Consider the following 25,640-nt stretch of genomic DNA (forward strand, 5'->3'; position numbering starts at 1 on the left):
ACAATTCCGGACTGATGCTGAGAATTTGCCGAATAGCAAAACTCAATACCTAACAATTTTTATTCCTATCCAGAAACTTTAGGAAATGCAACTCCTTAGTTATAGCATAGCATAGCAGTTGGTCTAAAAATTACCTAAACCTAACAGACCAAGTGAAACTAGCAAGCGTGGAAACTGCATCTTAAGTAGTGTTGCCCAAATTCAGTCTTGGTCTTGCAGTCTTGGTCTTGTTCTTGCGTTTTTGCAAGACCAAGACCAAGAACAAGACCGCTTATTTTTAGCAAGACCAAGACCAAGACTGACCGTGCAAGACTTGAGCAAGAACAAGACATAGCCTGCAAGACTCTTGCGTCTTGCAGCTAGGACTTAGCGCTATTTCACGGAGTAGTTAGGTGTAACAGTTCGGTGTATAGGTAGGTAGGTACGCTTAGGAATTCTATGAGACGCAAAAAACTATATCAAAGAATATGAAAAACTGGACCTATGCGCATTACGACTAATACCATAAACATAGCGAATAAAAAAATATCTATTAAAATCAAACTGAGTGCATGCATAGTTATGTTTTAACCATCGGCACTTTGATAATGCGGCATCAAAGGTTTTGTACTTACTTCTCAAAGAAATTTGCCGCTTTTCGGAAGTACATGGTTATGATACACGCGCCGGCGGCTTCTTTTGAAATCTAAAACAATCGTTGCCGCCGCGCCGAAATCATAACATTTGACACTATTCATGCAAAATAATTTCGAATTTTAAGAGTACCTACAGGTGTTCCAAAGAATAAATAAGTTTCAGATTGGTGATTTTAGATTGGTGGAGGACGCATGAGACAGAGTATCCGATTTTATCGAAAATGGCCCGTGATTTTCTCTCAATACCTGCAACTTCAGTACCTGCTGAGAGGTTATTTTCTAAAGCATCATTAGTAATTAGAAAACATAGAAATAGGTTAAGTGATGAGTCAGCCAGATGGTTACTTTGTATTAATTCTTGGTCAAAAGAATCATAACCTAATGATAAAGCTGTTGATTTGTGTTGTATTTTATTTTTTATTCAAATAAATGATAAATCGTAAAACTCTTTTATTAAATTTCTTATAAGTTGAGGGTTCAATCTCTTTCTAGACAGATAAGTATTGTTCTTTAAAATACAGTCAAGTTATTGTAATTAATTTGTTTTTTTACATGTTTTAGCAAATGTAAGCTTATAAATCATAAATGTTTATTAAGAAACAGTTACTTCCATGGAAAACGACATATAGGTCAGTTGATTTTTCGAATTTCTTATCAAATCTTCAGTTTTTTATTAATCTGCTTGATCTTTACTATGGCTATGTTAATTCAAGCTCACAATGTTCCAATTCTAATACGTTTTTCTAAGATTTAAAGTAAACTTTAATAAATAGTAATAGACTAATAGGTAATTGCAAGACTTGCAAGACTCTTGCTGCAAGACCAAGACCAAGACCAAGACTGGGAGCGCAAGACCAAGACCAAGACCAAGACCAGGTGTATTGGCGCAAGACCAAGACCAAGACTGGCTAAGTCTCGTCTTGTTCTTGCATTTGGGCAACACTAATCTTAAGAGCTGAGCGGTGCCAATGGTAAACTTATCAATGGGTAAATATCGGAACAACGTTAGGGCAAATAAATGACGTAGCATAAACAATGGTGAAAACTAGTTGCACATGGCAGCATTGGCATCCCAATTTCCTTAAGTTTTATTGAGACAAAATATTTTGCGCTTTTTTGTCATCACGGAATATAGGTACGCATTAGAACAGTTCGGTTCCGGCGCCCGTCCAGTACGGATGTCTCGTCTATCGCTCCTAGCGGTGCGATCTTCTTTGCGTGCTCCAAGTAGTGTCCGATTGTGTGTGTTTCTGCGTTGTGGTTAGTTTAGTTTAGTTCCAGGGTCTAGGATTCTGTAAGTACACTAGAATAATTACCATAGGTACTCACACTCGTCACCTAAAGGCGAGGGCTCATTAGGGCCACACCTTAGGAACTCACCTCCCTGCTTCGGCAGGGAGGCACTGTATTTTGAATTCCGCGGCCACTATGGCCGCGTTAAATGCTAATTTCAACCTACAGGCCCTCATCAAGGACCTGCAGGTAAGAAACCCCGACTACCTGAGTCAGTTTATGACCCAATGTGGTCCCCCCGCCCCTTCCCCGCAGGACACCCCTCTGGGATTCCTGGAAACACCCCTGTCCCCCGACCCCTCCGAGCAATCTGCAATGGAGTCAGAGCCGCAACCGCAGACCACGAAGCAAAACTTTGTGGCTGCACCCGCCTCTTCCGATATGGAAGACGATGGTTTTCAAACCGTCGCTTCAAAGCGCCAGAAGCGTAAGCTGAAGGCAACCACGGCCAACCCACCTAAGCGGGCAACCACTAAGGCAACAACGGCCAGTCCCTCCCCCGCTCCCTCTCCTTCACAGACCGTTGTCGAAAACTGCGATGAGTCTGAAGACTCCCCAATGACCGACGAACGCCGCGAGCGAGTCCCACCTCTATTTATTAGAGAGAAATCTGCCTGGGAACGTATTATTCCACTTATAGACGCCGCGAACATCTCCTTTAACGGAGCTCGCTCAACGAACATTGGCATCAGAGTCCAATGTCCCAGCTCAACCGACCATCGGCAACTTTCGGCCCTCCTTCGCCATGAGAACGTAGGATTCCACTCCTACGCTCTAGAGGATGAACGCACCCTACGTGTCGTCATCCGTGGCCTTCCCGTAGAGCTCTCTGCAGAGCATATCAAAGAGGACCTTCTGTCCAAAGACCTGCCAGTACAAGAGGTACATCGTATGTACCATAATAAAACAAAGACTCCCTACGAGCTGTGCCTTGTAATTTTGGATCTCAGCCCTCAGGGCAAAGCCATATTCGATGTCCGCTCGATATGTCGCCTCACAGGCCTCAGGGTAGAAACTCCCCGTAATCGCGGCGCGATCGGCCAGTGCCATCGCTGCCAACTTTACGGCCACTCTGCCCGCAATTGCCATGCCCGCCCTAGGTGCGTCAAGTGCCTCGGCGATCACGGCACTGCCGATTGTCTTCGCAAGGACAAAACGGTAGGGCAGCCTAGCTGCGTCCTTTGCCAGACGGAAGGTCATCCCGCGAACTATCGCGGATGTCCGAAAGCCCCGCGCAAGCCCTTACGTGGCAGTAAGCCCCCCGGCCGCAGACATCCCCCTTCCCAGCCTCAGAGGCCTATCGAAAAATTTGTTCCCGCGCCGGCTCCAGCCACCAACGCCTGGAACAAACCCCTGCCTAAGTCGGCAGCACCCACCACAGCCTCTAAGGTTACTCCACCAACAGTGACTAAAGCCGCTCCCCCCAGCCCACCCGCTCCTAAAGAGCCCACAGGCTCGGGCTCTATTACAGAGAGCAAATCAGTTAAATCCCTCATGAAGGTCATAGCCACCTTCGGCAGGGCTGAATTCGCTCTCTGCATGAGCAAGCTCAATGATCCACACTACTGCAGGCTAACTGCTTGCATCGAACACGCCGACCTTATCCTGGCAATTGAAGCTACTACACCATAATGGGTAGTACGTCAATAATAGGTAGATACAAACCCCGATCTCTTAAAATCGCGTTTTTCAATGCAAACGGCCTTATCCAACAGATTAACGAAGTTAGAGAATTTGCCTGTGCACGCCAACTAGACATATTCCTGGTGCAAGAGACCTTCCTTAAACCTTGCAATCGTACGCCTAAAATATCAAATTATAACGTTATTAGAAACGACAGATCCCACTCCGCTTTGGGTGGCACTTTAATATATTTTAAAAGGTCTCTTCACTGTACTCCTCTCGAACCTCCCGACTTAATCAACATAGAAGCATCCCTTTGTCAGGTCAGTATGACCGGCCATACGTCGGTCATCATAGCATCTGTATACCTCTCTCCCTCTAAAGACTTGCTGGAAAGTGATTTCCGTGCACTTCTAGCTCTAGGCGGCTCCGTAATCTTATGCGGAGATCTTAACGCCAAACATACCAGCTGGAATTCCCTTGCCTTAAATACACGAGGACGACAACTATACAGACTGTACAACCTCTGTCCCGACCTAAGCTTTGATATCTTAGCCCCGGACGAACCCACTCGCTACCCGTTTAAAAATAACTCAAACGACAGACCAGACGTACTGGACATAGCTATTCTAAAGAACGTCGCACTCCATGTGCATTCTTTAGAAGTGCTACACGAGCTTAGCTCCGACCATCGTCCCGTCCTACTCCAGCTAGGACCCCCAGCCGATACTCCCGTTTCGACCAAAACCATCGTAGACTGGAAAAGTCTGACAGACAGACTCAAGACGCTCGAATCTGTGCACCTGTCCGAAATCCCTGAATTTATAGACTCAGTAGAAGATGCCAAATGTGCGGTATCTCATTTTGTGAAGCACATTAGTGAGTCACTGAAGGACTGTTCCCGTACAATTCCCAACGACTTCGGTCGTAGAGAATTGCCGGCGGATGTCCGACAGCTGCTGACACGTAAAAATGCCCAAGCTAGAGCCCATGCCCGTTACCCGACTGACGACAACCGGAGGAAACTCTGGAAACTCCAAAGAAAACTCAGGGCTCGCCTTGATATTCTGAGGAGCGACTCATGGGACAGAAAGCTAGGGGAGCTCACGCCATCCCATACTGCGTACTATGGCCTAGCGAGAGCTCTCAAAGCCGACCAAATCTCAGCCACCCCTCCGCTCTTACGCCCAAATCTCCCACCCGCCTTCGAAGATTCGGATAAGGCCGAATGCCTCGCAGACACAATAGAATCCCAATGCACTCCGAGCAATGTGTCTATAGATCCCGACCATGTTAGGCTAGTCAATAGTAAACTTGGTAGCCTTGGTATCCCGTCTCCCGACAGCGACCCCATAGCTCCCACCTCCGTCGACGAGGTCCAAGCGATTGTCAACAAGCTGCACTCAAAGAAAGCACCCGGTCCCGACAACATCACCAATAAAGCATTAAAATGCCTCCCCCCACAACTATTTTACCTACTGGTACTAATATTCAACGCCCTTCTGGCAGGATGCTCTTTCCCCAAGGAGTGGAAAGAGGCAATAGTTATAGGTATACGCAAACCTGGCAAACCCGCCAATCTCCCTACCAGCTACCGCCCGATTAGTCTACTCAACTCCTTAGCAAAGGTTTATGAGAGAATTATACTGGCCCGACTCAAAGCCATCGTAGAAGCAAAAAAGCTTCTCAACGACGAGCAATTCGGCTTTCGAGCCAAACACTCTAGCATCCACCAAGTGCACCGCCTGACGGAGCACATATCCAGAGGTCTCTTTGAAAAAAGATACCCGCTGCTCACAGGAGCAGTATTCTTCGACGTAGCCAAAGCTTTCGACAAGGTTTGGCATGCGGGCTTAATATATAAGCTTCACGACCAGGGCATCCCAGATAGAATCTTGCAACTGCTAAGAGACTACCTGAGCGATCGCACCTTCCGTTACCGGATAGATGGCACTCTGTCATCTACCAGACCCATACGAGCCGGAGTCCCTCAGGGCTCTGTTCTATCACCCCTCCTATACGCGCTTTACACTAGCGACATACCAAAGAGCCCCTACGTAGAGCTAGCCCAATTTGCGGATGACACCGCCCTCTATACAACATACCGAACCATACCTCGCATCATATCCCGCCTCCAAAAGGCCATCGAGCGCTTAGGCGCTTGGTTTCGCCAATGGAGGATAGAGGTGAATCCGGATAAAAGCACAGCAGTGCTTTTCACTGGACGAGCCCGCCCTGACCTCAGGGACAAAAGGGACCTTAACTTATTCAACCGTCCTATACCGTGGCAAAAGACAGCCAAGTACTTGGGTGTAACTTTTGACAGTCGCTTTAACTTCGCAGATCACATTAGCGCAGCCCGTAACAAAGCTGCCTTCGTTCTCGGTAGACTCTACCCCATGTTAAACAGACGTAGCAAGTTGTCACTTCGTCATAAAGTGACACTCTATAAAACCTGTGTCCGCCCCATCATGTCATATGCGAGCGTCGCCTTCGCGTTTCGCCCTCCCTCCGCATATAAGAGATTCCAGACTCTCCAAAACCGCTTCATGCGCAACGCTACTGGGTGCCCCTGGTTCGTACGCAACGTCGATCTCCATAGAGATCTCAAACTCCCCACTATTGCTCAATACTTTAAAAAACTCTCGAAAATCTACTTTGAGAAGTCTATCCGACATCCCAACCCTCTCATAGTTGCGGCTTCTTTTTACTCACCCAACCTTAGCGCCACTCTCAACAAGAGGAGGCCTAAACATATCCTTCACGACCCTGACGATCAGATTACTACTGACAATGCTCCCTATCAGAACACACAATCAACCTATGCACAGCGTCTTCGCCGGCGAAGACGAGGTCCCCGACTTCTAACGTCAACCGGACGTGGGCTCGCACCACGTTCTCGGAAGCGTGCGGATTAATCACCGTCCGTAACCCTTTCACTCCAATCGTCGCCTGAGCCGAGGTTCGGCCTCACATGAGGCGCCCTCAGGCCGACGATCCCTTCGCTTCTTCGAGCCCTAGGGTTCAAACTCTTCCTGGCAGAGCCCCATTCCGAGGCTCGCCAACAAGCCCGCGTTACGCTGTTAAAATCATTAGGGTTAATCAGCTACACACAATCCGAAAAAAGAAAAAAAAAAAAAAAAAAAAAAGCATTAGAACGTTTTTAATATTAGCGCGTTTAAGAATTATAGTGTAGGTGTGCAATAAATAAGTGGCATTTCTCAAATTTAATTCAACGGGTACATACCACCATAATATTCACGATTTCTTAGTTTGATTAACCCCGAAAATCTTAGTTTAAAATCTTTAATAAGTGGCATCTTCTCTATTTTATTAGCTCCATACGAGGTGCATGATTCACAAATGAATTTCAGACGATTCTTATATTCAAACACCTCAATTATTAATAGATTTGATTTGATTTGAGAGATTTTGAATATGGACTGTAGAAGTGGCCACATTACTTTAAATTAGAGCATTTCCCTCAATATCCATACGATCATCCCCTCATCAGAGCTTCACTTGGTAATAATGGTACCACCTAGAAGGTTAGTATCAGCTACAGAAAGTTACTTATCTAAGTAGGTAGGTACACCTTTCTTAATAAAATTGAAGAAATTTTCAAAATCGATCTATAAATGCGATGACGGAGCAATAGGTGGAAAAATATAACAAACAAATCAGTAGAACGTAGAACCTTTTTTTATTTCTGACTCTGTTAAAATATTCTGAACCTCTTAACGAATAGGAGAAGCAGTGGGGAAAACCTATAATTTTTTTGACGTGACAACGTCTTATAATTCGATGGAGCCGGCTGCACGCACGAAAAAACATGACTTGTACGGCGTTACCTCGCTCCGAGGCGTTCCATTCAAGGCTTGAAGTGCAAGCGAGAGCGCGGAACGAGCGACAAAGAGGCACAGTCGGCCTCCGCGTTCGACATCTGTCTCTCTCCTACTTGAGTGAGCGATGCGTCCGCGTGGACAGCTTCTATACAATAATACATTTACATGTTATCGGCAAGGATGAAGTGCAGTGAAAAGTGAATGTGGTGTCAATTGTTTATAGCAACAATAATATCTATCAAACAAATAAAATTAAAATTTTCTTTTAAAAAATGCAACCATTCCATCAGTATTTTCTTACGACGTTGTCACGTTCAACTATCGTCAGTAAGCCGACTTTACAGACAACCAATTTTTTTTTACAGCGATAAGTTTTGAGAAGTAAACTGGTACATATAGCGGTATTTTATTTTTACATGCTGCAGACGTTATTGCTATTAGGGTTCTGCAGAAGAAGTAACTGCCTCATCGGTCTAAAGGTAAGCATGTTCAATCAGAGAACTACAGTCAACTACTGTACAACATGAAAAGAAGTAGTTACTTATAATGCCAACCAGTAGGTACCTGGAGAAGCGTTAGTAGAGAATGAGTTTTTATCTGTTTTCGTTTTATAGCGTGGTGGGTCTATGCTCTACCTGGTACCGACTTACCTAGAACATAGTTAAAACACGGAAGTCACTTTAGTGAGTTCATTGTGTTCCGTACATTTATATTTACTCGCTCTTGAACTGTTTTTTGGATCGCTTATGCGTGGATAGAATCGCGTGTACATTATGACATTCAATGCTTTGTCGTTATTTTTACATAGATAATAAGTTTACACAGTACCTAGTCCGAGAGCCCATGTCAAAAATTGGATTTCCGCATAAGATACCTCTTATTTCCGTGCCCTCACCACACGGCACAATTAAAAAAAAACATTAACTCATAATGGATGTTAAGCTTTTCACGAGACTCCCTCCTGTACTATGCTATAATGCACAGGAGGGACTGTATAAATACCATCTCATCCTGGTTTATAAAAGCAGTTTATAACAAACAATATACCAAAAATAAATATTTAAGTATCATGTAAATTTTTTCATAGACCTTGTTCTTAATTCGTATAAACAGGGTTTCAAATACTTAACTTTTTTATTCCTTCAATGTTAACGCGACTATTTTATATATTAGCTAAATAAGTTGTTAATTAATATATTTAGGATTTTTTTGCAGAAACGCGTAAGCGACGCACTACGTGTTTCGTGTTAGTTTAGCGCGTAGAGTATAATTAGTATTTCTTTCTTTAGGTACTACCACGCACACACAATACACACAAATACCAGGTAAACTGGAAGAAAATGCCTTATGGCATAAAGTTGGCCTTTATACCTTATTCCATAGCGTGCAATAAATAATTGAAAAGAAAACAAAGACTCTGCCATCGCTCATGACTTTCATTTAAACAATATTTTCGAGAAAAAAAAAGTAACGTACTTACTGCCTACATATTATTGGCGCGGGCTCTTTGCCTATTATATGTATCATATCGCGATCACTTCATGAGAAAATTTCTTGCATGACTATAATTGCCGTTTGAAATGTTCATCTCCCTAATAATTATATTAATTACCTACTTACTACGATGTATCAATATGATTCAAGTTTTTTATAACAAATAAGTTGACTATTTATCCTCGGTTTTATCAGCGTACCTGTTTCAATGAAACTTTCTGAAGTAGGTGTATCTCTCAAAAGACCTGAAAAAGTTGCGAAGATAAAGTGGCAGTGGGCCGGGCACACAGTTCGGAGAAACGATGGACATTTGTTTCCAAGGTGCTGTGACCTAAGACCAGTAAACGCAGCGTTGGTAGTGGACGGATGACATAAAGCTGGGTGTCGCGCGCTGCACCCAAACAACACAAGACCATGTTATTTGGAATTCCGTACAAAAAATCCAAAAAAAACATTCAGCAGGACGTCTATTGGTTGACATGATGATAATGATGAGTAAGTATGTACGTCTCACTATAAAAAGGCTGCGTCATTAGTAAGCATATTCGATTGACAGATCAAGACGTCGAAGGTTCGACTCTCGGGTCCCAAACCTAAAATAAGTAGGTACTGACAAAAAATAATTTTGTGCATCACTTAAGATATACTTTTATTTACTCGTTTTAAACATTTATCGAAGTAGCTAAGAAATTTTAGATTAAACTTATAAGAAAATTCATGCAACATGTTATTGCATGTTGAATCTTTAACTCTTGGTTAAAGATTCAACATGCAATAAATTTTATTTACTTTATATACTACGACAACGTACACATCGCCATGTAGCCCCAAAGTAAGCGTAGCTTGTGTTATGGGTACTGAGATGACTGACGAATATTTTTATGAATAATATACATAAATACTTATAATATACATATAAACACCCAGAAACTGAAAAAACATTCATGCTCATCACACAAACATTTTTCAGTTGTGGGAATCGAACCCACGGCCTTGGACTTAAAAAGAAGGATCGCTAAATCGCGTCGCGTCGCGGTCGCGAATCGGCCGTAAATAAATGGTTGCGGTAATTAAAAACAGTAGGTTGATCATAGAACTAGATTGAAGGTTCGACGACCTCCCTGTCGCAGCGGAGGGTTTGATACCCAGCAGGTATAATTTGGGCATTTATAATTCTGAAATTTTCTCTGGTCTGGTCTGGTGGGAAGCATCGGCTGTGGCTAGCTAAGACGTGCCACCATGCGGTTTAACGTTCCGGAACGATGCCGAGTAGAAACCGATTAGTGGTATGTGTTTAATATGACAGCCATACCTTTAACAGACGAGCCCGTTACCATCTTAGATTGCATCATCACTTATTAGATGACATTGCAGGCAAAGGCTAACTTAAAAAAAATAATTAAAAAGAAGTCAATGTTGGTACCTATTATTAAAACTGAGGAAAAATATTGGCTTGTAATTCCGTTAAATATAAATACTACGGAAAATTGACATACTCACGAATATAAATAGTTAATCTTTTCCTCAAATATTATTGTGTAATATTTATTTACCTAGACTTAAATAAATCCCGCGTATTTCACAGATGGCAGCAACTCTCTCCAAAGTGCCAAGCCGCTCTCCAAGTCGGTCTCGGCAGTGTTCATTTAAGCGTTCTGGTGTTTGCACGCTTTTCTCAAGAGTCAAGCTTTCCGCTTCAGTGGTTACAGGCGATCGCACGCATGCGATAGTAAACTTACGTCGCGCTAATAAAATTAATAAGTACTAAAGTTTTCAGTTTAAAAAAAAAATTTATGACTGGTGAGAATTATTAAATAATTATTATAATTAAAGTGAATTTTATAGTTAAACATATAGTTAGAGTGCTTTGAAAATATATATACGGCGTTTTATCTTTAGTAGAATGAATTAATAATTTAGTTACCTGTGTAGAATTTACCTTACACTAAGGTCCATTGAACTTCAAATATGCGCTTTAAATAGCATTTTAAATTCAAACATAAATTTGATATTTAAATACGAGAATCAGGTAATAAGTGAATATACCTATACACTAGAATGACTTGCTCTAGCCTTAATTATTTTGGTTTCGGAATAAGAACAACCACTACAACAACAACTACTAAGAGCACTAGGTAATAAGAACATCCTTTAAAAAATTACAGATTATTAAAAAATATTTTCTTATAATTATTGTAATTTTATTCTATAAGTAAATACCTAATTGAATTTTTTATCCTAAATAAAGTTTTATAAGAGATATGCTCTTGTTTCTATTTGAAATATGTTAATGTTCGATTTTCCTGACAAAAAGCTTTTTCAATTGAGAACTCTTGACCTTACTAAAAGGGTCGGTAATATATATCTGAAGCTTTTCATGTTTTTTGTTTGTGGTTTTGAACTGATCATTTTGTATCGTTCTCTTAAATACCAAGACTCTTCAGTACCTTAGGATCTAATCATCGATCAATACTTATTGTAAACATTTCTGACAAATGAAAAAAAAAGTGCTTTATATATATTCATGAAGTAAAATATGCAGGTATAAAGTTCGAGTTTTACCTAATTAGCTATTTCCTTACCGTAATAAAATCTCTGCACGTTGAAATTTAAATCATCACTGCTTAAGAAAACTATTACAAAAATTAAGAAAATATTTAAACCTCCATAAGTAGGTAGTTATTAACGGGGTAGTACCTATATTATGACTTTTATAGTTAACTTTAATTTGCACAAACGGTTTAATGAAAGCTATTTATATGATAACTAAATTGTTTTAAGTTAATATATAGGACTACCATTAAGTAATTTTTAATTTCATTTAATATTTTAGTATTACTTTTATTAAATAGTAAATTAAAAAACATTCAAGATTTTAGATTTATGATTAGTTTCAATTAAATCAAATAAAAATAAAAAAATTCTAGATTTTACTATCTGGGAAAATAACCGCTTATAAGCAAAAACTCATAAGTCGTGGAATATATAGATTGCAATAATTTTGAACTTTACCCATGTTAATTTGTAATAATTGTGACATGATATAGACAAGGTTACAAAAAAAAAAAAAATTCGTTTAAGGAAATTGCATACAATATTACAATAAACTACCCATTGACATCTTGGAGATGTCTCTTAAAAAGTTCAAAGTTTGTAGTAAACGTAAGCTTATGGAAAAGTCCTATTATAGTATAAAGGCCTACGTAATCGTGTGAGGAATAGCTGGCTCTTCTAATCATTTTAAATGACAATATGGAATGTAAATAACCGAAAAGAACACCCGGTTAAGTTTTTGTGGGCTTCTTTTTATATCAGTTCGCGTTTGGAACCCTCGTACCTTTAATTCTAAATTTACAAAGTTATCACCATCCACCACTACCATGTACAAATTTGTCATGTAATGTACGAACCATAAGTGCCATCTATGGTCCTAATTATATAAAGATATTTTTGACTTTGACATATACATACATATATATTTCAGTTGCAAGGCATTTAATCTGCTAAGGAAAGGCCTTATTGAATAGCTGTAGGAATTCAAGAAGCTTCTGCTTCTATTTATAAAAGAAGTATTTTATTTCCGATTTAGTAACTCAACTGTCGACTTTTTCCACAGAAGGAATAAACTCACCGGACCGCGTAAAGTAATTCGAAAATCCTACTTCATTGATAGTTGAATAATTAATGTGGACGATCGTGAGTGGACAGTTACATCGTGCAAAACAATACAGACATACTTTTATACGTTCAAGTGATACTGTGCATGCTTCGAAGTTCGCTCGAAATCAACACAAGTGAAAGTTCGTTATAATTTTCTCCGTGGGACAGTCGGCAAAAGTGAAAAGACAACAGAATGGACCACGTATTTCGGCAACGGAGAATCAGCGTGCCTAAACGGTAAGCATGATAATTGTACCCACTACCTATTGAAGATTCTATAGCCATGCAGCCTGTCACACATAGTCCGAATTTTTAATCCTATATACTAATACAACCTGTTCTTCCAAACTATTTTTTTAATAGGTGCATGGAAGTTTGATACTTTCTTTCTCTTAATGAACTTAATTATAATGAACTGATGTATTCCTTATTACGTCAGTGATGGTACATCACACGTGGTCGATCTTATAATCAGAATTCATGACTCCCAAGAGTTTTGGCTTTCTTTCCTCCATCTAACAAATATTCGCCCGGTAATGACCACGCTGGGCAGGCGAGCACCGCAGGGCTAGACTGATCACACCGGCGTCGCTGCTGCCCGACACCCACGGTCGGTGCCGCTGGAGGCAAGCGGTCTAGGACCGTGTATTGGAACTGCCTACAAAAGACCTATGTCCAACAGTGGACTTCGATTGGTTGAAATGATGACGATGGTGATGAAGGATTTTGGATTTGCGAAATGCTACGCAAACAACAAACTTTATCGTTTTAATAAAAAATAAGTATAAAATATCTAGTCGTGCCGTGTGGTGACGGCAGATCTGAATACAGTTGTCACTACCTTTCCTCTTCCCGCGGGTGTCGTAATGGATTATACCGGAGCCGGGTAACAGCATCCTCCGTGCTAGCACTACCATCTTCTGCGATTACAGTAGCGTCTGCCCATCCTGGTAATTATGGGCAAACCCTCCATTTGGGGGATGCCTTTAGTCCATCGGTGGATGGTTATAGGATATTTATTGGTGTATGAAAAACTTTTATTAAGGATTTTAGTAATCGTGAATATCTTCATATACAAAAAACGTGAACAGCAATTGGTAATCGATAGATGCCAAAAAATAAAAAGAAAACTGAGAAGCTTTGCGAATTTGATTCCATTGTAAGAATTCAATTAGGTTTCTAGTTCATAACGAATTACAGTGGAAGACTATAAAAACATATTTAATTATCGAAATCATTGTCTTCACGTTTCAAGTTATCGATTACCTTAAAGATATCCAATAGTCAACCATGCATACAGCTACGAAATATTTATTTAAGGCAGCTTATTAAAAAATGTTACCTATTTACTACTCAATGCAATGATACAGTTACTTACAAATAAAAAAATAGACGAGTTACCTATAAAGAGAGTATAAATAAATAAAAAAAATACAAACAAGAAAAAAAAATAGTGTTTTTAGTGTTATAGAAAATATTCTGTGGTGGTTTAACAGATACACTAAATATTCAAAGCACTTATCGTGGCATTAAGTAAACTAATTATATACTGGCAAAACAAGCAACAAAATAGAAGTGTGTATAAACAATTAAAACTCACCGCTCACGTGAACGAATCTGTTAGATTTACTCTCCAGAGTCCGGACATGGAACCAGCCAGTTTTCTGTTCGGAAGTGCACCTTAGCCATTCGTCTTACTACTCAGTGACATGGAAATTTACGTTATACCAATAATTAATTTGACGGCCGATTGGCGCAAAGGGCAGCGACCTTGCTTTCTGAGTCAAGGAACCTACAGGATTCGATTCCCATAACTGGAAGATGTTTATGTGATGAACACGAATGTTTTTCAGTGTCTGGGTGTTTATTAGTGTATTATAATTATTTATGTACATTATTCATAAAAATATTCATCATTTATCTTTGTACCCATAACACAAGCTACGCTTACTTTGGGGCTAAATGGTATTGTCGTAGTATATATATTTATTTATAATTGCTGTAACGAGCTTTTCTTACGACCGAAATAAATTCAGAGAGTTTGATAATAGTCGTTAAAACCGCATTGGTGCAGTGTGGTGGGTTCATTCTCTAAAACCCTCTCACCTACGAAAGAGAAGGCTTTTACCCAGCGGCATTGCTAGCATGGGCAGGTGACAATTATCTTCCCGGGAAAAGGATAAAAATGTATCTTCTCCCACAGCTTTATCAAAACTCAGAATATTTGCGAAGGAAATATTATCCAAATAACATATGTATGTAAACGGGGGTAAACTTCTCTAATTCCATGTTCTTGTGCTTTAGCAGGTGGACAATTGTGGTGTGGTGGTTAAGTATATCCCCTATTATATTCCCCTATTATATATCAGGGGATATAATCGGGGGATATAAATTTGGTCTCCTGCCTGTGTTAGTCCTGCTGGGGGCGTTAATAGGCTAATGATAAAATGACGTGTCAGCATCCAGAAGGCATTGTAATTAGTATCCGATAGATACCTTTCGACACATCAAACTTCCATGCAATTTTATTCGGCTGTCTAATTTATTAAAGCCGGTTAAATCTGGATTTAGTACTCCATTATCGATTTAGACACTTGAGATTGGATAGGTTATATTAATTTCGGATGTAAACGAGACTTCTTGACAGAAAAAGCCAATAGCTAACAATTATTGGTCCGATCCAAAACCTGGTGATTTTTAGTCTAACGTGCGAACCACTTTGCCAGTCGGTAAGCACCTTCTTTGTCTATATAAATTATAACTTTATTAAGAAACTCTAGTTCTTATAGAGGTTCGAATTAAAGCTTAGCTTCCTAAGCAGCTTAATCGATTAGACATCGTAAGAGTAAACATAGATTTCCTACAGGTGAATGACACTCTTATGAGATGACGGGCGACGTTTTTGCGACACATATCTTGTGCATGAGCATTGTTGCTAACAATAGAGCATCGGAATACAAGAGCCTTCACACACGATGCCTTTGATCTTTTGTGAATCAATTTGTATAAAACGTAGTATTTTACATAAAAAATAACTACACTATTTAGGTTCTTAAGACTTTTATATTTAACATTGATCAATGTTAGTGCACCAATGATGGACGATTTAAACCTTTATTAAGACTAGCGAGAGAGACCGAAAGTTATTTCACATTTTTGCAGTTGACCGATTGAAAAATCTATCTCAAGTATTTCAATTTTAAATATAAAAAAAAGAAACACAGACAGATATAATATCGTCAAACGTAACTGCATCAACACGCCAGAAACATAGCGGGACTCAAAATTAATTATTAAGCTATGCCTTTACAGGAGGTTTGCCATAAAGCATTGACATTGCCCATTGATAATATTACAGGAAGAGTAAAGCTAGAAATTACCAGTTTAGTGTTTGTACAAGTTTTCCGTTTTTGTACGGACTCCATAAATTTTGATAAAGTCCAACCACGCACGAAACAAGGAAGAAATAATAAGCTTTTGTGCAATGGCATCGGATGCAGTATAATTTATTGCTTGGAGACACGCCAGAAACGGATATAAGAAATATAAGACTGGATTCTCCACAAAGTTTTATCTACTTCAGGTAAAATGTGATGTTCGTGGTGTAAGTATAAATAAAATACTAAAGAAATATCTTTACACGTTTCAGATTTAAAATCTTTAATTGTGCAACTGCTGACCTTTTCACTAGCCTGGCTGAAAATAGGCGAAATATATATAATATTTATCAGTATTAGTTCATATGAATAAAAGCCAAGGGATTTTTGATGCCAGAATATTGGCATGCTGCTGCTTTGTGCTTATATAATTTACTTAAGTAGGTCTGCAAGTAACTAGAATTACAATAAACAATATAGGTAAAAGTTTTATTTAACGGTCTGTCAGTAAGAACCAAATGTTAATTCCGAAATATCTTATACAAATATTTCTTGTGTGCGTGTGTATGTCACTGAACTCCTCCTACACGGCTGGACCGATTTGAATGAATTTTTTGGTATACGTTTGGGTGGCACCCTGGATGGTTTAGATTCACAAATAAGCCCGACAGATAACGCTGGGGTCCGCTAGTATCTATATAAAATCTGATTCTAAATTTGAATTTGAAGTCAAGTGGTTAGGACTTCGGACTTTCGCACTTCAATCAGCGCTTGACTAGCGTGGTGGACTTTGGAGACAAGTGCACTGTGGTTTGCAATAAGATGAAAATAAGACTTGTGTTATGGATACTAATATAATAGACAATAATATATGGAAATAGAAAAAGATATAAGACTGATGAATATTTTTATGAATAATACACATGAATATTTATAATATAAAGATAAACTCCCAGCCACCGAAAACATTGATGTTCACAGTGGCGTGCATAGAGGGTATGCAGATGATATAAAATGAAGTAAATCTTCAGTATGAGTTATAAATACACAAGGGCATGCTTCTTATAAGTCTTTCAATGTCTCTTCTTAAGTTTTTTATAACTGGTACTGGAGATTTATATAATCTGCATACCCTGTGTTTACTCTCTATGCACGCCACTGGATGTTCAATGTTCATCACACAAACGTTTTTCAGTTGTAGGAAACGACCCCATAGCCTTGGACTCAGATAGCAGCGTCACTGCCCACCGAGTTAGTAAATGGCCAAGAATGGGAAGATAGAGATGTAAAGATGTAGAGATCCTAAACTCGACTATTAGTTACAGTAGCATCTGTAATCAATAAAAGTGTTATATATTTATGTGTAATTTTTAGGAGTCCTCTCACTATGAATGTCATTGTCTATGCGTTTAATAACCCTATTTACGAGTACATATGCATTATTAAAAGGCAATCATGGAGTTACATTTGCTTTTAATGTCGCACCTGTATAAGAACAGCTTCCGAGTGTGAGAAATGCAATAACTATTATCTCATTTGCTGTCGCTTTATTCAGAGCGTTCGCAATTATTAAGATGTCTATGAAACTTTCTAACAACAATTTCTCTGGATTCTTTGCAATGTTCCACAAAGATAACATACTTATAACTTGCATTTTTTTTGTTTTCACGATAAATGATTGTCGTTTTTTATTGGAAACCGTACTAACGTGACTAATTTACATTCAGATCGGACGGTGTACGATCATTAGGCAGTGTTATTAGGCAAATACATATTTAATCTACGGTCTTCTAATGATGATTGAATGCTTTCGTTCCTTAGTGAAACATACAGCTGTAGCAGAAATTTCGCTCTCCTATCATTGACCTTGACATGGTCTCACCAAGGACTACGAAATAGGGTGGCCATTTAAGTCGGCCTCGACTGACCTCTTTAGAATAGGTACTTATTAATTTTTCGACCAGAATTCCTTCGCCGGTTGGTTGCAACGCACAGTTGTTGAGGTATTGTCAATTTATTTTCTTAAATATAACATACAATTTCTGTAGATATGTTTTTACGCCTTTTGTTACCAAAAAGATGTCGCTATTTAGCGATAAGGCTAATGTTGTGATTAATTTTCTGTGTTATACACTTTTTGTGGTGTACAATAAAAGTATATGCATTCATTCATTCATCATTCTGATTCATTGAAGCGGTGCCTAGTGGATATGGCTTCGGCTGTCCTTCCGTGAAGATCGAGTTCGAGCCCCGGCTCGCACCACAGATTTTTCGGAGCTATGTGCGTTTTTAATTTAAGCCATTTTAATTATTATTTGCTTGCATTTACCGTGAAGGAAAATATCGTGAGGAAACCTGCATGTCCGAGAGTCCTCCATAATGTTCTCAACGGTGTGTGAAGTCTACCATTCTGCTCTTGGCCAGCGTGGTAGATTACGGCGTAAATCCTTCTCATCCAGCCCTGTAGTCGGCCGAGAATGGGTTGATGACGATGACGACGATATTCATCATTCTCAACCGTATAATTCTTTTTCATATCATCCGTTCGTTTCATATTTCCCATCTGCCTGCCTGACAGACAGCCACGTGAATATCATATCATAAGATGGCGCTGTACTCCAAGAGTGATAATATCATTATCATCGATAGACTATCACAGTCCACCGCCACCACTGGACTAAAGGCCTCTCTCAAGGTTTGACCATAATCACCATAATCACAAATACAGACGGGTTGGTAATCGCAGTTGAAGTAGTAGTACAGAAGATGTTGTTGCTCATTCTCAGTTATTTTGTCTTAACCTTAAGAGGGGTGGTGACAACTTCTGATATGCCGTCACCACACGACAATGATAAAGCAAGACAATAATTCAGGTACAGTACAAAAAGGCTATACAAAACATTTCTTAAAATGAAAAACCGTATAACCACACAAATACGAATTTAATTTGTGCTTCAGTTATTGCATAGTCACCGATTTGAGGCAATTTTTTCTTTTTCACCTGTAGATACTAACTTACCTACTTGAAATTGGTTTTCCATTCGCTGTCGCTTACGTAATGATACTTTAAATTGTGTGGTATTAGACGTGTTTTGGTTTACTAATATGTCGCAATCCGACATATAAGGTATATAATCGAAGAGAGAGTTTAAAGAAGTCTACGTGAGCCATTTCCATATATTGTTTGCAATTTTGAATAATCTATAGATTATAATTTAATTTTCGTTCGTTTATTATAACATCGTATTGTCACAAAACTGTCCATGCATAATCTATTTTGATTTATAAAGTATAAGCAGTTGTGTAACAATACGAATGTTGATGTATCTTTATTACAAATGAATCAATACTAGGAATAAGAATATTAATATCTTAATTTTATAACAAATACAAACTGATATTACCTCTCGTATTGGACTAGATTTAATAATGATAACTATAATTATCTAGGTGTACTAAAAGTAAAGTTAAAGACATTGTTTTTTAGAGTTGGAAACAAAACAGAATCATAATATAAATCAAATCACAGACAAACAAACAAACATATTCACACACATGTCAAACTTACAAAATCCCGTCGTTTTTGCATCGGGGATTAAAAACTTCTCCCCTAAATAGGAGATAAAAGTTGGTAAGGAAGTCGGTAAGTTTTAATGTTAGGTATATCAAAAAAAATGGTATTCGAAGGACAGTTAAATAACTAACCTTAAATGTCTAAATCTATCCTGCCAAATTTAGAAGCATACAAGTTACGAGCGATTCTACTATATACCAACGTACCTACAGCGCATACCTGAAATCTTAACCCCATTTCATTCATGCGCTGTACTTTACTGGCATTTTTTTAGTTTATTTACTCTTATTTACCATTGTCCAACAAACACATGTAGACTTTTACGGCAGGCACAGAGTAGTTGCGAGCTTCAGACGATATTGCACGTCTATAACAAAGTGTGCGATAGTATATTTATCGCAGGAAGACTGGCAGTTTCTTTCTTTGTTTGTTTGTCCGTATGCCCTAACTAAGCAACCAATACACTTAATTTTTGGCATAAAGCTAGTTGAAAAGACGGAAAGTAACAAAGGCTACTTTTTATCCCAGGAACAAACGGTTCCCACGGGTTTTATAAAAAACCTTAATTAACGCGGACGCGGGGAACAGCTATTTCTAAAAATATTAAAAATGGAGTAGAGTGTTAATTATATTATTATTATTTAATCCCCTGTCGAAGGCTGGCAATAAAATTCCACCTCATTTTTAGGCGCTTTCTTGTATCATAAATTGTGTATTAAACTCATGGCTAATTCCAAGGCCGCCTGTAACCCTGTAGCTGTATTTGATAGACAACAGAGGCTTCGCGTGCAACAATTACATGTTAAAAATAACTGTACGAACTAGGTCAGGTAGTAGTCTTTTTTCTTTCATTACTATGCCCAATTAAGTCCTTTAATTGTGTGGTGTAATTATTTTTGTACGTCATACTTCTATTTAAAAGAGTCAGTTTTTATTGCGCTCTTAGAATTTACGACACTTATCGTTTTGTTTAGTTGTATGCTTTTTGAAGAGAGGTGCCTATCCACTGTTGAGTATTCGTGTCCTTACTAATATCCGTAATATTAATACTTATCTACGTAATTGAGTATTATATAAGTTTATAATAGCATAAATATAGATCATATATATCTATTATAGTATATATAAACTTATATCGGTATTTGTGTAGTTAATATGTAAATGTAGTATGTCAAAGTCAAAGTCAAAAATATCTTTATTCAAGTAGGCCCATAGGTGGCGCTTTTGATGCGTACATAAGAATTACACGGTAGTGAGATGATGGCGATAACCACATTCGTAAACTTAAAACTAAAGCTACGAGGGTTCCAAACGCGTCCTGGTCTAAGAAGAAGCCCACAACAAACTTAGCCGGGTGTTTTTTTTTTTGTTATCACCATCTCACAATGTCATTTTAAATTATTAGAAGAGCAACCTGGTTAGAGCAATAATTTACACCCAAGCTTTTTTATCGCCCAATCCAACTTTTCTATAATGTTTAAATTATGGCAGTCAAATTTTTTCTTAAATTTAGAAATGTTTTTATGAACGTACATTAAATTTTCAAATATGTACTTATAATATGTACTGAAATTTTCAAATATGTATGTATGTTCATGTAAGTTTTTTTTTTTTTGTAACATACTTTATGGGACATCCACTTTCCACTCTTTTATCGGTTTCGTACGCTCAGGTTGCCTTTAAAAGATCACTTTTAGTGATAAGGCCGCATTTGCACCCTAGTACTATTACTGTTTTCCTTGTATTTTTCCTATTGTGTTGTGTTGCAATAAAGTTTTTCTATTCTATTCTATCCGTATTTATCTATACTTTTATATGGAAATATTTGTTTTTTTGTAAACGATAACCTCTGAAACTAGCTAACTGGTTTAAATAATTAAACTCTTGCCGCTCGCAACCTACCAAAATTCACACCTAAAATTAGGCATCCATGATTGAATCTAGTTTTAATAAGGCAATCTAACACAGTAAGCTAAGAATAAAATAAGCTTTAATTTGATATAACATATGATCGAATAACTGACGAGAGTATATCAATAAGATTTGGGTACTCACCTGATTAAAACCTGGCAACTTTACAGTTGGGCACAGGGGGAACAAGGTTGCTTTACATTTCAACCTTGCAGGGTATGTGCTCTCAACTGGTGTAGGTACGATTTTTTTAAATAACCAATGAGGGAAGTAGATTTCATAAATTTAATAAAATAAAATATTATTTAATACTATCCGTACGGGATTAGACTAGGCAACCTATTCGCGATATGTCAAAGCGTTTATTACCTACCAATTATTTCTTATTACTTATAAATAAGGGCAGGGCTAGCACAGGCAGGAGACAAAAATTATATCCTCCGATTATGTCCCCTGACAAGGGATATAGTGTACCCCACCTATTCGTTTTCTTTTTAGTTTTCCTAATCCTAAGGTTGCCTGGCAGATATCGCTACTAAGCGATAAGGCCGCCTTTTGTATCCTGCTTCATTCTTCATGTGTTTGTTCTTTTTTTTTGTCTTGTTTTTCTCAGTGGTGTACAAATAAAGAGTATAAATAAATAATTAAAGTGTACACTTCCCGTGCTTTAGCAAGTGTAGGAGAAGTTTACCCCTGTTTATTATTACACATATATTATTTGGATATTATTTCCACGTGTGCGCCAGTGCTGTAAGAGTTGATAAAGCTGTGGGAGAAGATACATTTCATTTTTATACTTTCCCCGGGGAGATAATTGTCTCCTGCCCATGATAGCCAGATGAGGGTATAAATTTCTTATACCGGATCCTAGACTAGGTATAAGAAAAAAATTGCTTTCGATTTGAAATTAATTACATTTTACTAGTAAAAAAAAAAAAAATACGTATTATGTCCGCCTCCTACACTATGAGGGTGTGTTAGGGACAGTTAGCTCGCCCCAGTCCCACGCTTCACTTACTCGCCACGGCACGGCACCGTCTTCCGATCATTACCGCAGCTGTACCTACCTACAACTAATGTCTCATAACTGTGCCTATTGCATGTCGTTATTAACGTACAGCTACTACTTGTAACGTTATCCTGTTTTTTTTTGCACCATTTCTTTTATCTGTGCATGTTAGAGATGAGCATATTAAGAAATGATCTGCAAAAAATGTATTTTAAGTATCACACAAAATAAGATTATTTATTTTTAAAAGCATATGGCGATACGTAATAGTTGTCCAATTGAAAGTTGTTCACTTAAAAAAAACAATTTTAAAATAAAAACAAAAGAAAAAGCAACAATGTTTAACACTATTTTACCTAATTATTTAAATAAAAAATCCTGTAAATAGTAAATAATTAGAAGTAGTTATAGACTAAAAATGAATTAAAGGCGTAGTAATAGGTTAAGTGAAAAAACAGAATATTTAGTAACTTGTTTCTGCCACGTTAGTCCTGTGGCTACCATGTTCAACGTGACGAGGTCCTGGACTAGAATTCCAGGTCAGGACTCGGGTATAGTTAGGCTAAGTTAGTATTGGCTATCCGTGGTCGTTTTGACGGCTGATTGGCGCATTGGGCAGCGACCTGCTTTCTAAGTCCAAGGCCGTTCGATTCCTACAACTAAAAAACGTTTATGTGATGAATATGAATTATTGAAAGTATTTTCAGTGTCTGGGTGTTTATCAATATATTTTAAATATTTATGCATATTAGTGTCAAAAAAAATAAGCAGGTCGTCTTAGTAGGCACCCATAACACAAGCTACGCTTACTTTGGGGCTAGATGGTGATGTGTGTTTTTTCGAAGTATATTTATTTATTTAGGTGATAATATTTGTTACAGTTCGCTAATTAATCTGATAGGCGGATAATAGAAAAGCTATGCCGTGTGATGACGGCTGATCAGAACTCAGCGTGTGTCGTACGAGGCGACCAAGGGAATATACTGATTGGGCAGCAGCGTCCTCTTTGCTATATACATCTACAGCGATCACCAAACTGTCTGCCCAACGTGGTGATTATAAGCAAACCCAATAGTCCAGTAGTAGACCGGTATAGGCTATTGATAATAAGAGGCGGTCTAAGTACAATAGTAGGACATTGATAGGCTGATAAGATACGTAACTTATTTAGTTTTAGTAAACTTTATACCTGAAAAATGCCTATTTGACTACTAGTGTCAGCAGTTCTTATTTAAGCTTTGGTCTATAGGTCTGTTTATGTAATGTACTCATAATACGAACGACCAATATGGAATACGCGTTCACAGGAATAGGTCTTTTGATTTGTCCCTTGTACCTACAGAGATTAGAATTTTCTTTAGTATGAATATTAATCGGTCCGCGTGCAAACCGTGGGAAAATTGTCTTCTGGTCGCGAATGCAGCGTAGTCAGTAATGTGAAGTGAATCCTAAAAGTCCCGTAATTCTTACTTCAAAAGTTCTTTGAACGCTAATCTTTTATAGGTTGTAATTAAAAATGTCTGATTTTTTAATGATCGCTTACCCTAATAGGTCTTAAATGACCAATTAACTTAACAAGGAAGGCGCGTTTGGTTATGTTAATTTCGCTTACGTTCCGGTAATTTTATTGCAGTGCACGTGAAGGGATATTCAACGATCCCACATTAGCTACACATAATACAATCGTGCATGTTTAACATGTTATCCACGCAATCACTACTTCCACACTAATATTCTAAGTGCGACAGTTAAGAATATCTGTTCATTTGGTACTATACAATGTGTTAATGAAAACCGAAATAATACTTCACGGGCTTTAGATGTAAATTATGTACTGTCTCTGAGACTTATCTGTGAAACCAAAACCTGGTTAGAGCAATAATTCACACCCATGCTTTTTTATCGACTACGTAATCCTTTATAATTGGACTAATAGGATAGGATAGGATAGGATAATAGGACTTTTCTATAATTAAAACGACATACCTACTTAGCGCAAAATTACTGATATTTAGCACTAAAATGGAAGCATCCTGGATAAAAATATAGGATAACTCTCATCTCTAAAAACACCACGGGATCTGGGAAGAAAATTACTTTTGCTATCTTATGCTTTACGGTGGTACGATATCGCAAGTGTTGATAGCTTAGGTATGTGCGTTTTTAATTTTAAGCAATTAAAATATCACTAACAGCAATAAGCAATTAAAGTCTTTTAAGGAAAACATCGTGAGAATAACTGCATACCAGAGAGTTCTCCATGATATTCTTAGGGTCTGTGAACTACCAATTCTTACTAATACTGCTCCCAAACTTTTCCTATTCTGAAAGTGTGTGGTAATGGAATTATAATGATAAGTATGATCTTGGCACTGCTAAACTGATCTTGAATAATTTGGCCTATAAATAGCTACCACTATAGCACCGTGAAGCCATATATATTTTATATAGGTATATATATAGTTTTAGCTCGGAAAATAAACGGTTGCCGCGAGATTTAAAAAAAATAATGAAAACGCTAATGAAGTCCCGGGTACAGCTAGATATAGAGTAATTTTATTGTTAGACGGTGCGTAATTCAAAAAACTATTGACGTCCGTCATAACAATGAGATTCAGTACAAATAAGAGTCGCATGCTCGACTAAGCTGCATTTTATCCGTGAAGAAATTGCTCAGAGCAGGGAAAACTGGGCCTCCGTAGAAAACCAACCTAGAAAGTTTAATGATCCGATCCCGTTTTATCATTGTTGTAAATGTCGTTTTTGTATTTACGGTTATAGTGTTAACTATTACACCGAATAGGTGGCATTGTCGACACACTATCTGCTATTTTCTCGAAAGTCTAAATGCAAAATTGTTACAATTCTCGGTGAAAAATTTATCATTTCAAACTAAATCGGTAATGGTATCTATACGAAAACACGATAGTTCTGTTCAAAATATCTTAACGTATAAAGGTCTATAGAATTTTCTGAAATTCCAATACAATACCTTCTTATATAAACTTAGGTCCATTTCGGTATATCAGTAGATATTTTTGAGGAAACTCCAATATATCTTCAGCCTCGACACCACAGGGTAGGTTTATAAATTAGCCATTAGTAGATAATGCATAAATAGATACCTAATAAACAGTTATACGTTATACCAATCTCGGGTCAGTACGCATAAATTGATCTTTTTGTTATCACGAAGTTACCGTTGCCCGTTGCACTTCT

At 38.2% G+C, this 25,640-nt stretch overlaps 1 protein-coding gene across 1 annotated transcript in view; it reads left to right on the top strand.

The window, feature by feature from the left end:
- Window positions 1-12,743: 12,743 nt before the first annotated feature.
- Window positions 12,744-25,640, top strand: part of LOC120630641 (heparan sulfate 2-O-sulfotransferase pipe) — a 120,824-nt gene continuing 107,927 nt past the window's right edge. The window contains exon 1 of the mRNA XM_039899903.1: window positions 12,744-12,787. Coding sequence (XP_039755837.1) covers window positions 12,744-12,787 — 44 coding nt within the window. The remainder of the gene's footprint in view (window positions 12,788-25,640) is intronic.

The sequence above is a fragment of the Pararge aegeria genome, chromosome 16 (assembly GCF_905163445.1).
Source record: "Pararge aegeria chromosome 16, ilParAegt1.1, whole genome shotgun sequence".
In the NCBI taxonomy this organism is placed as follows: Eukaryota; Metazoa; Arthropoda; class Insecta; order Lepidoptera; family Nymphalidae; genus Pararge; species Pararge aegeria.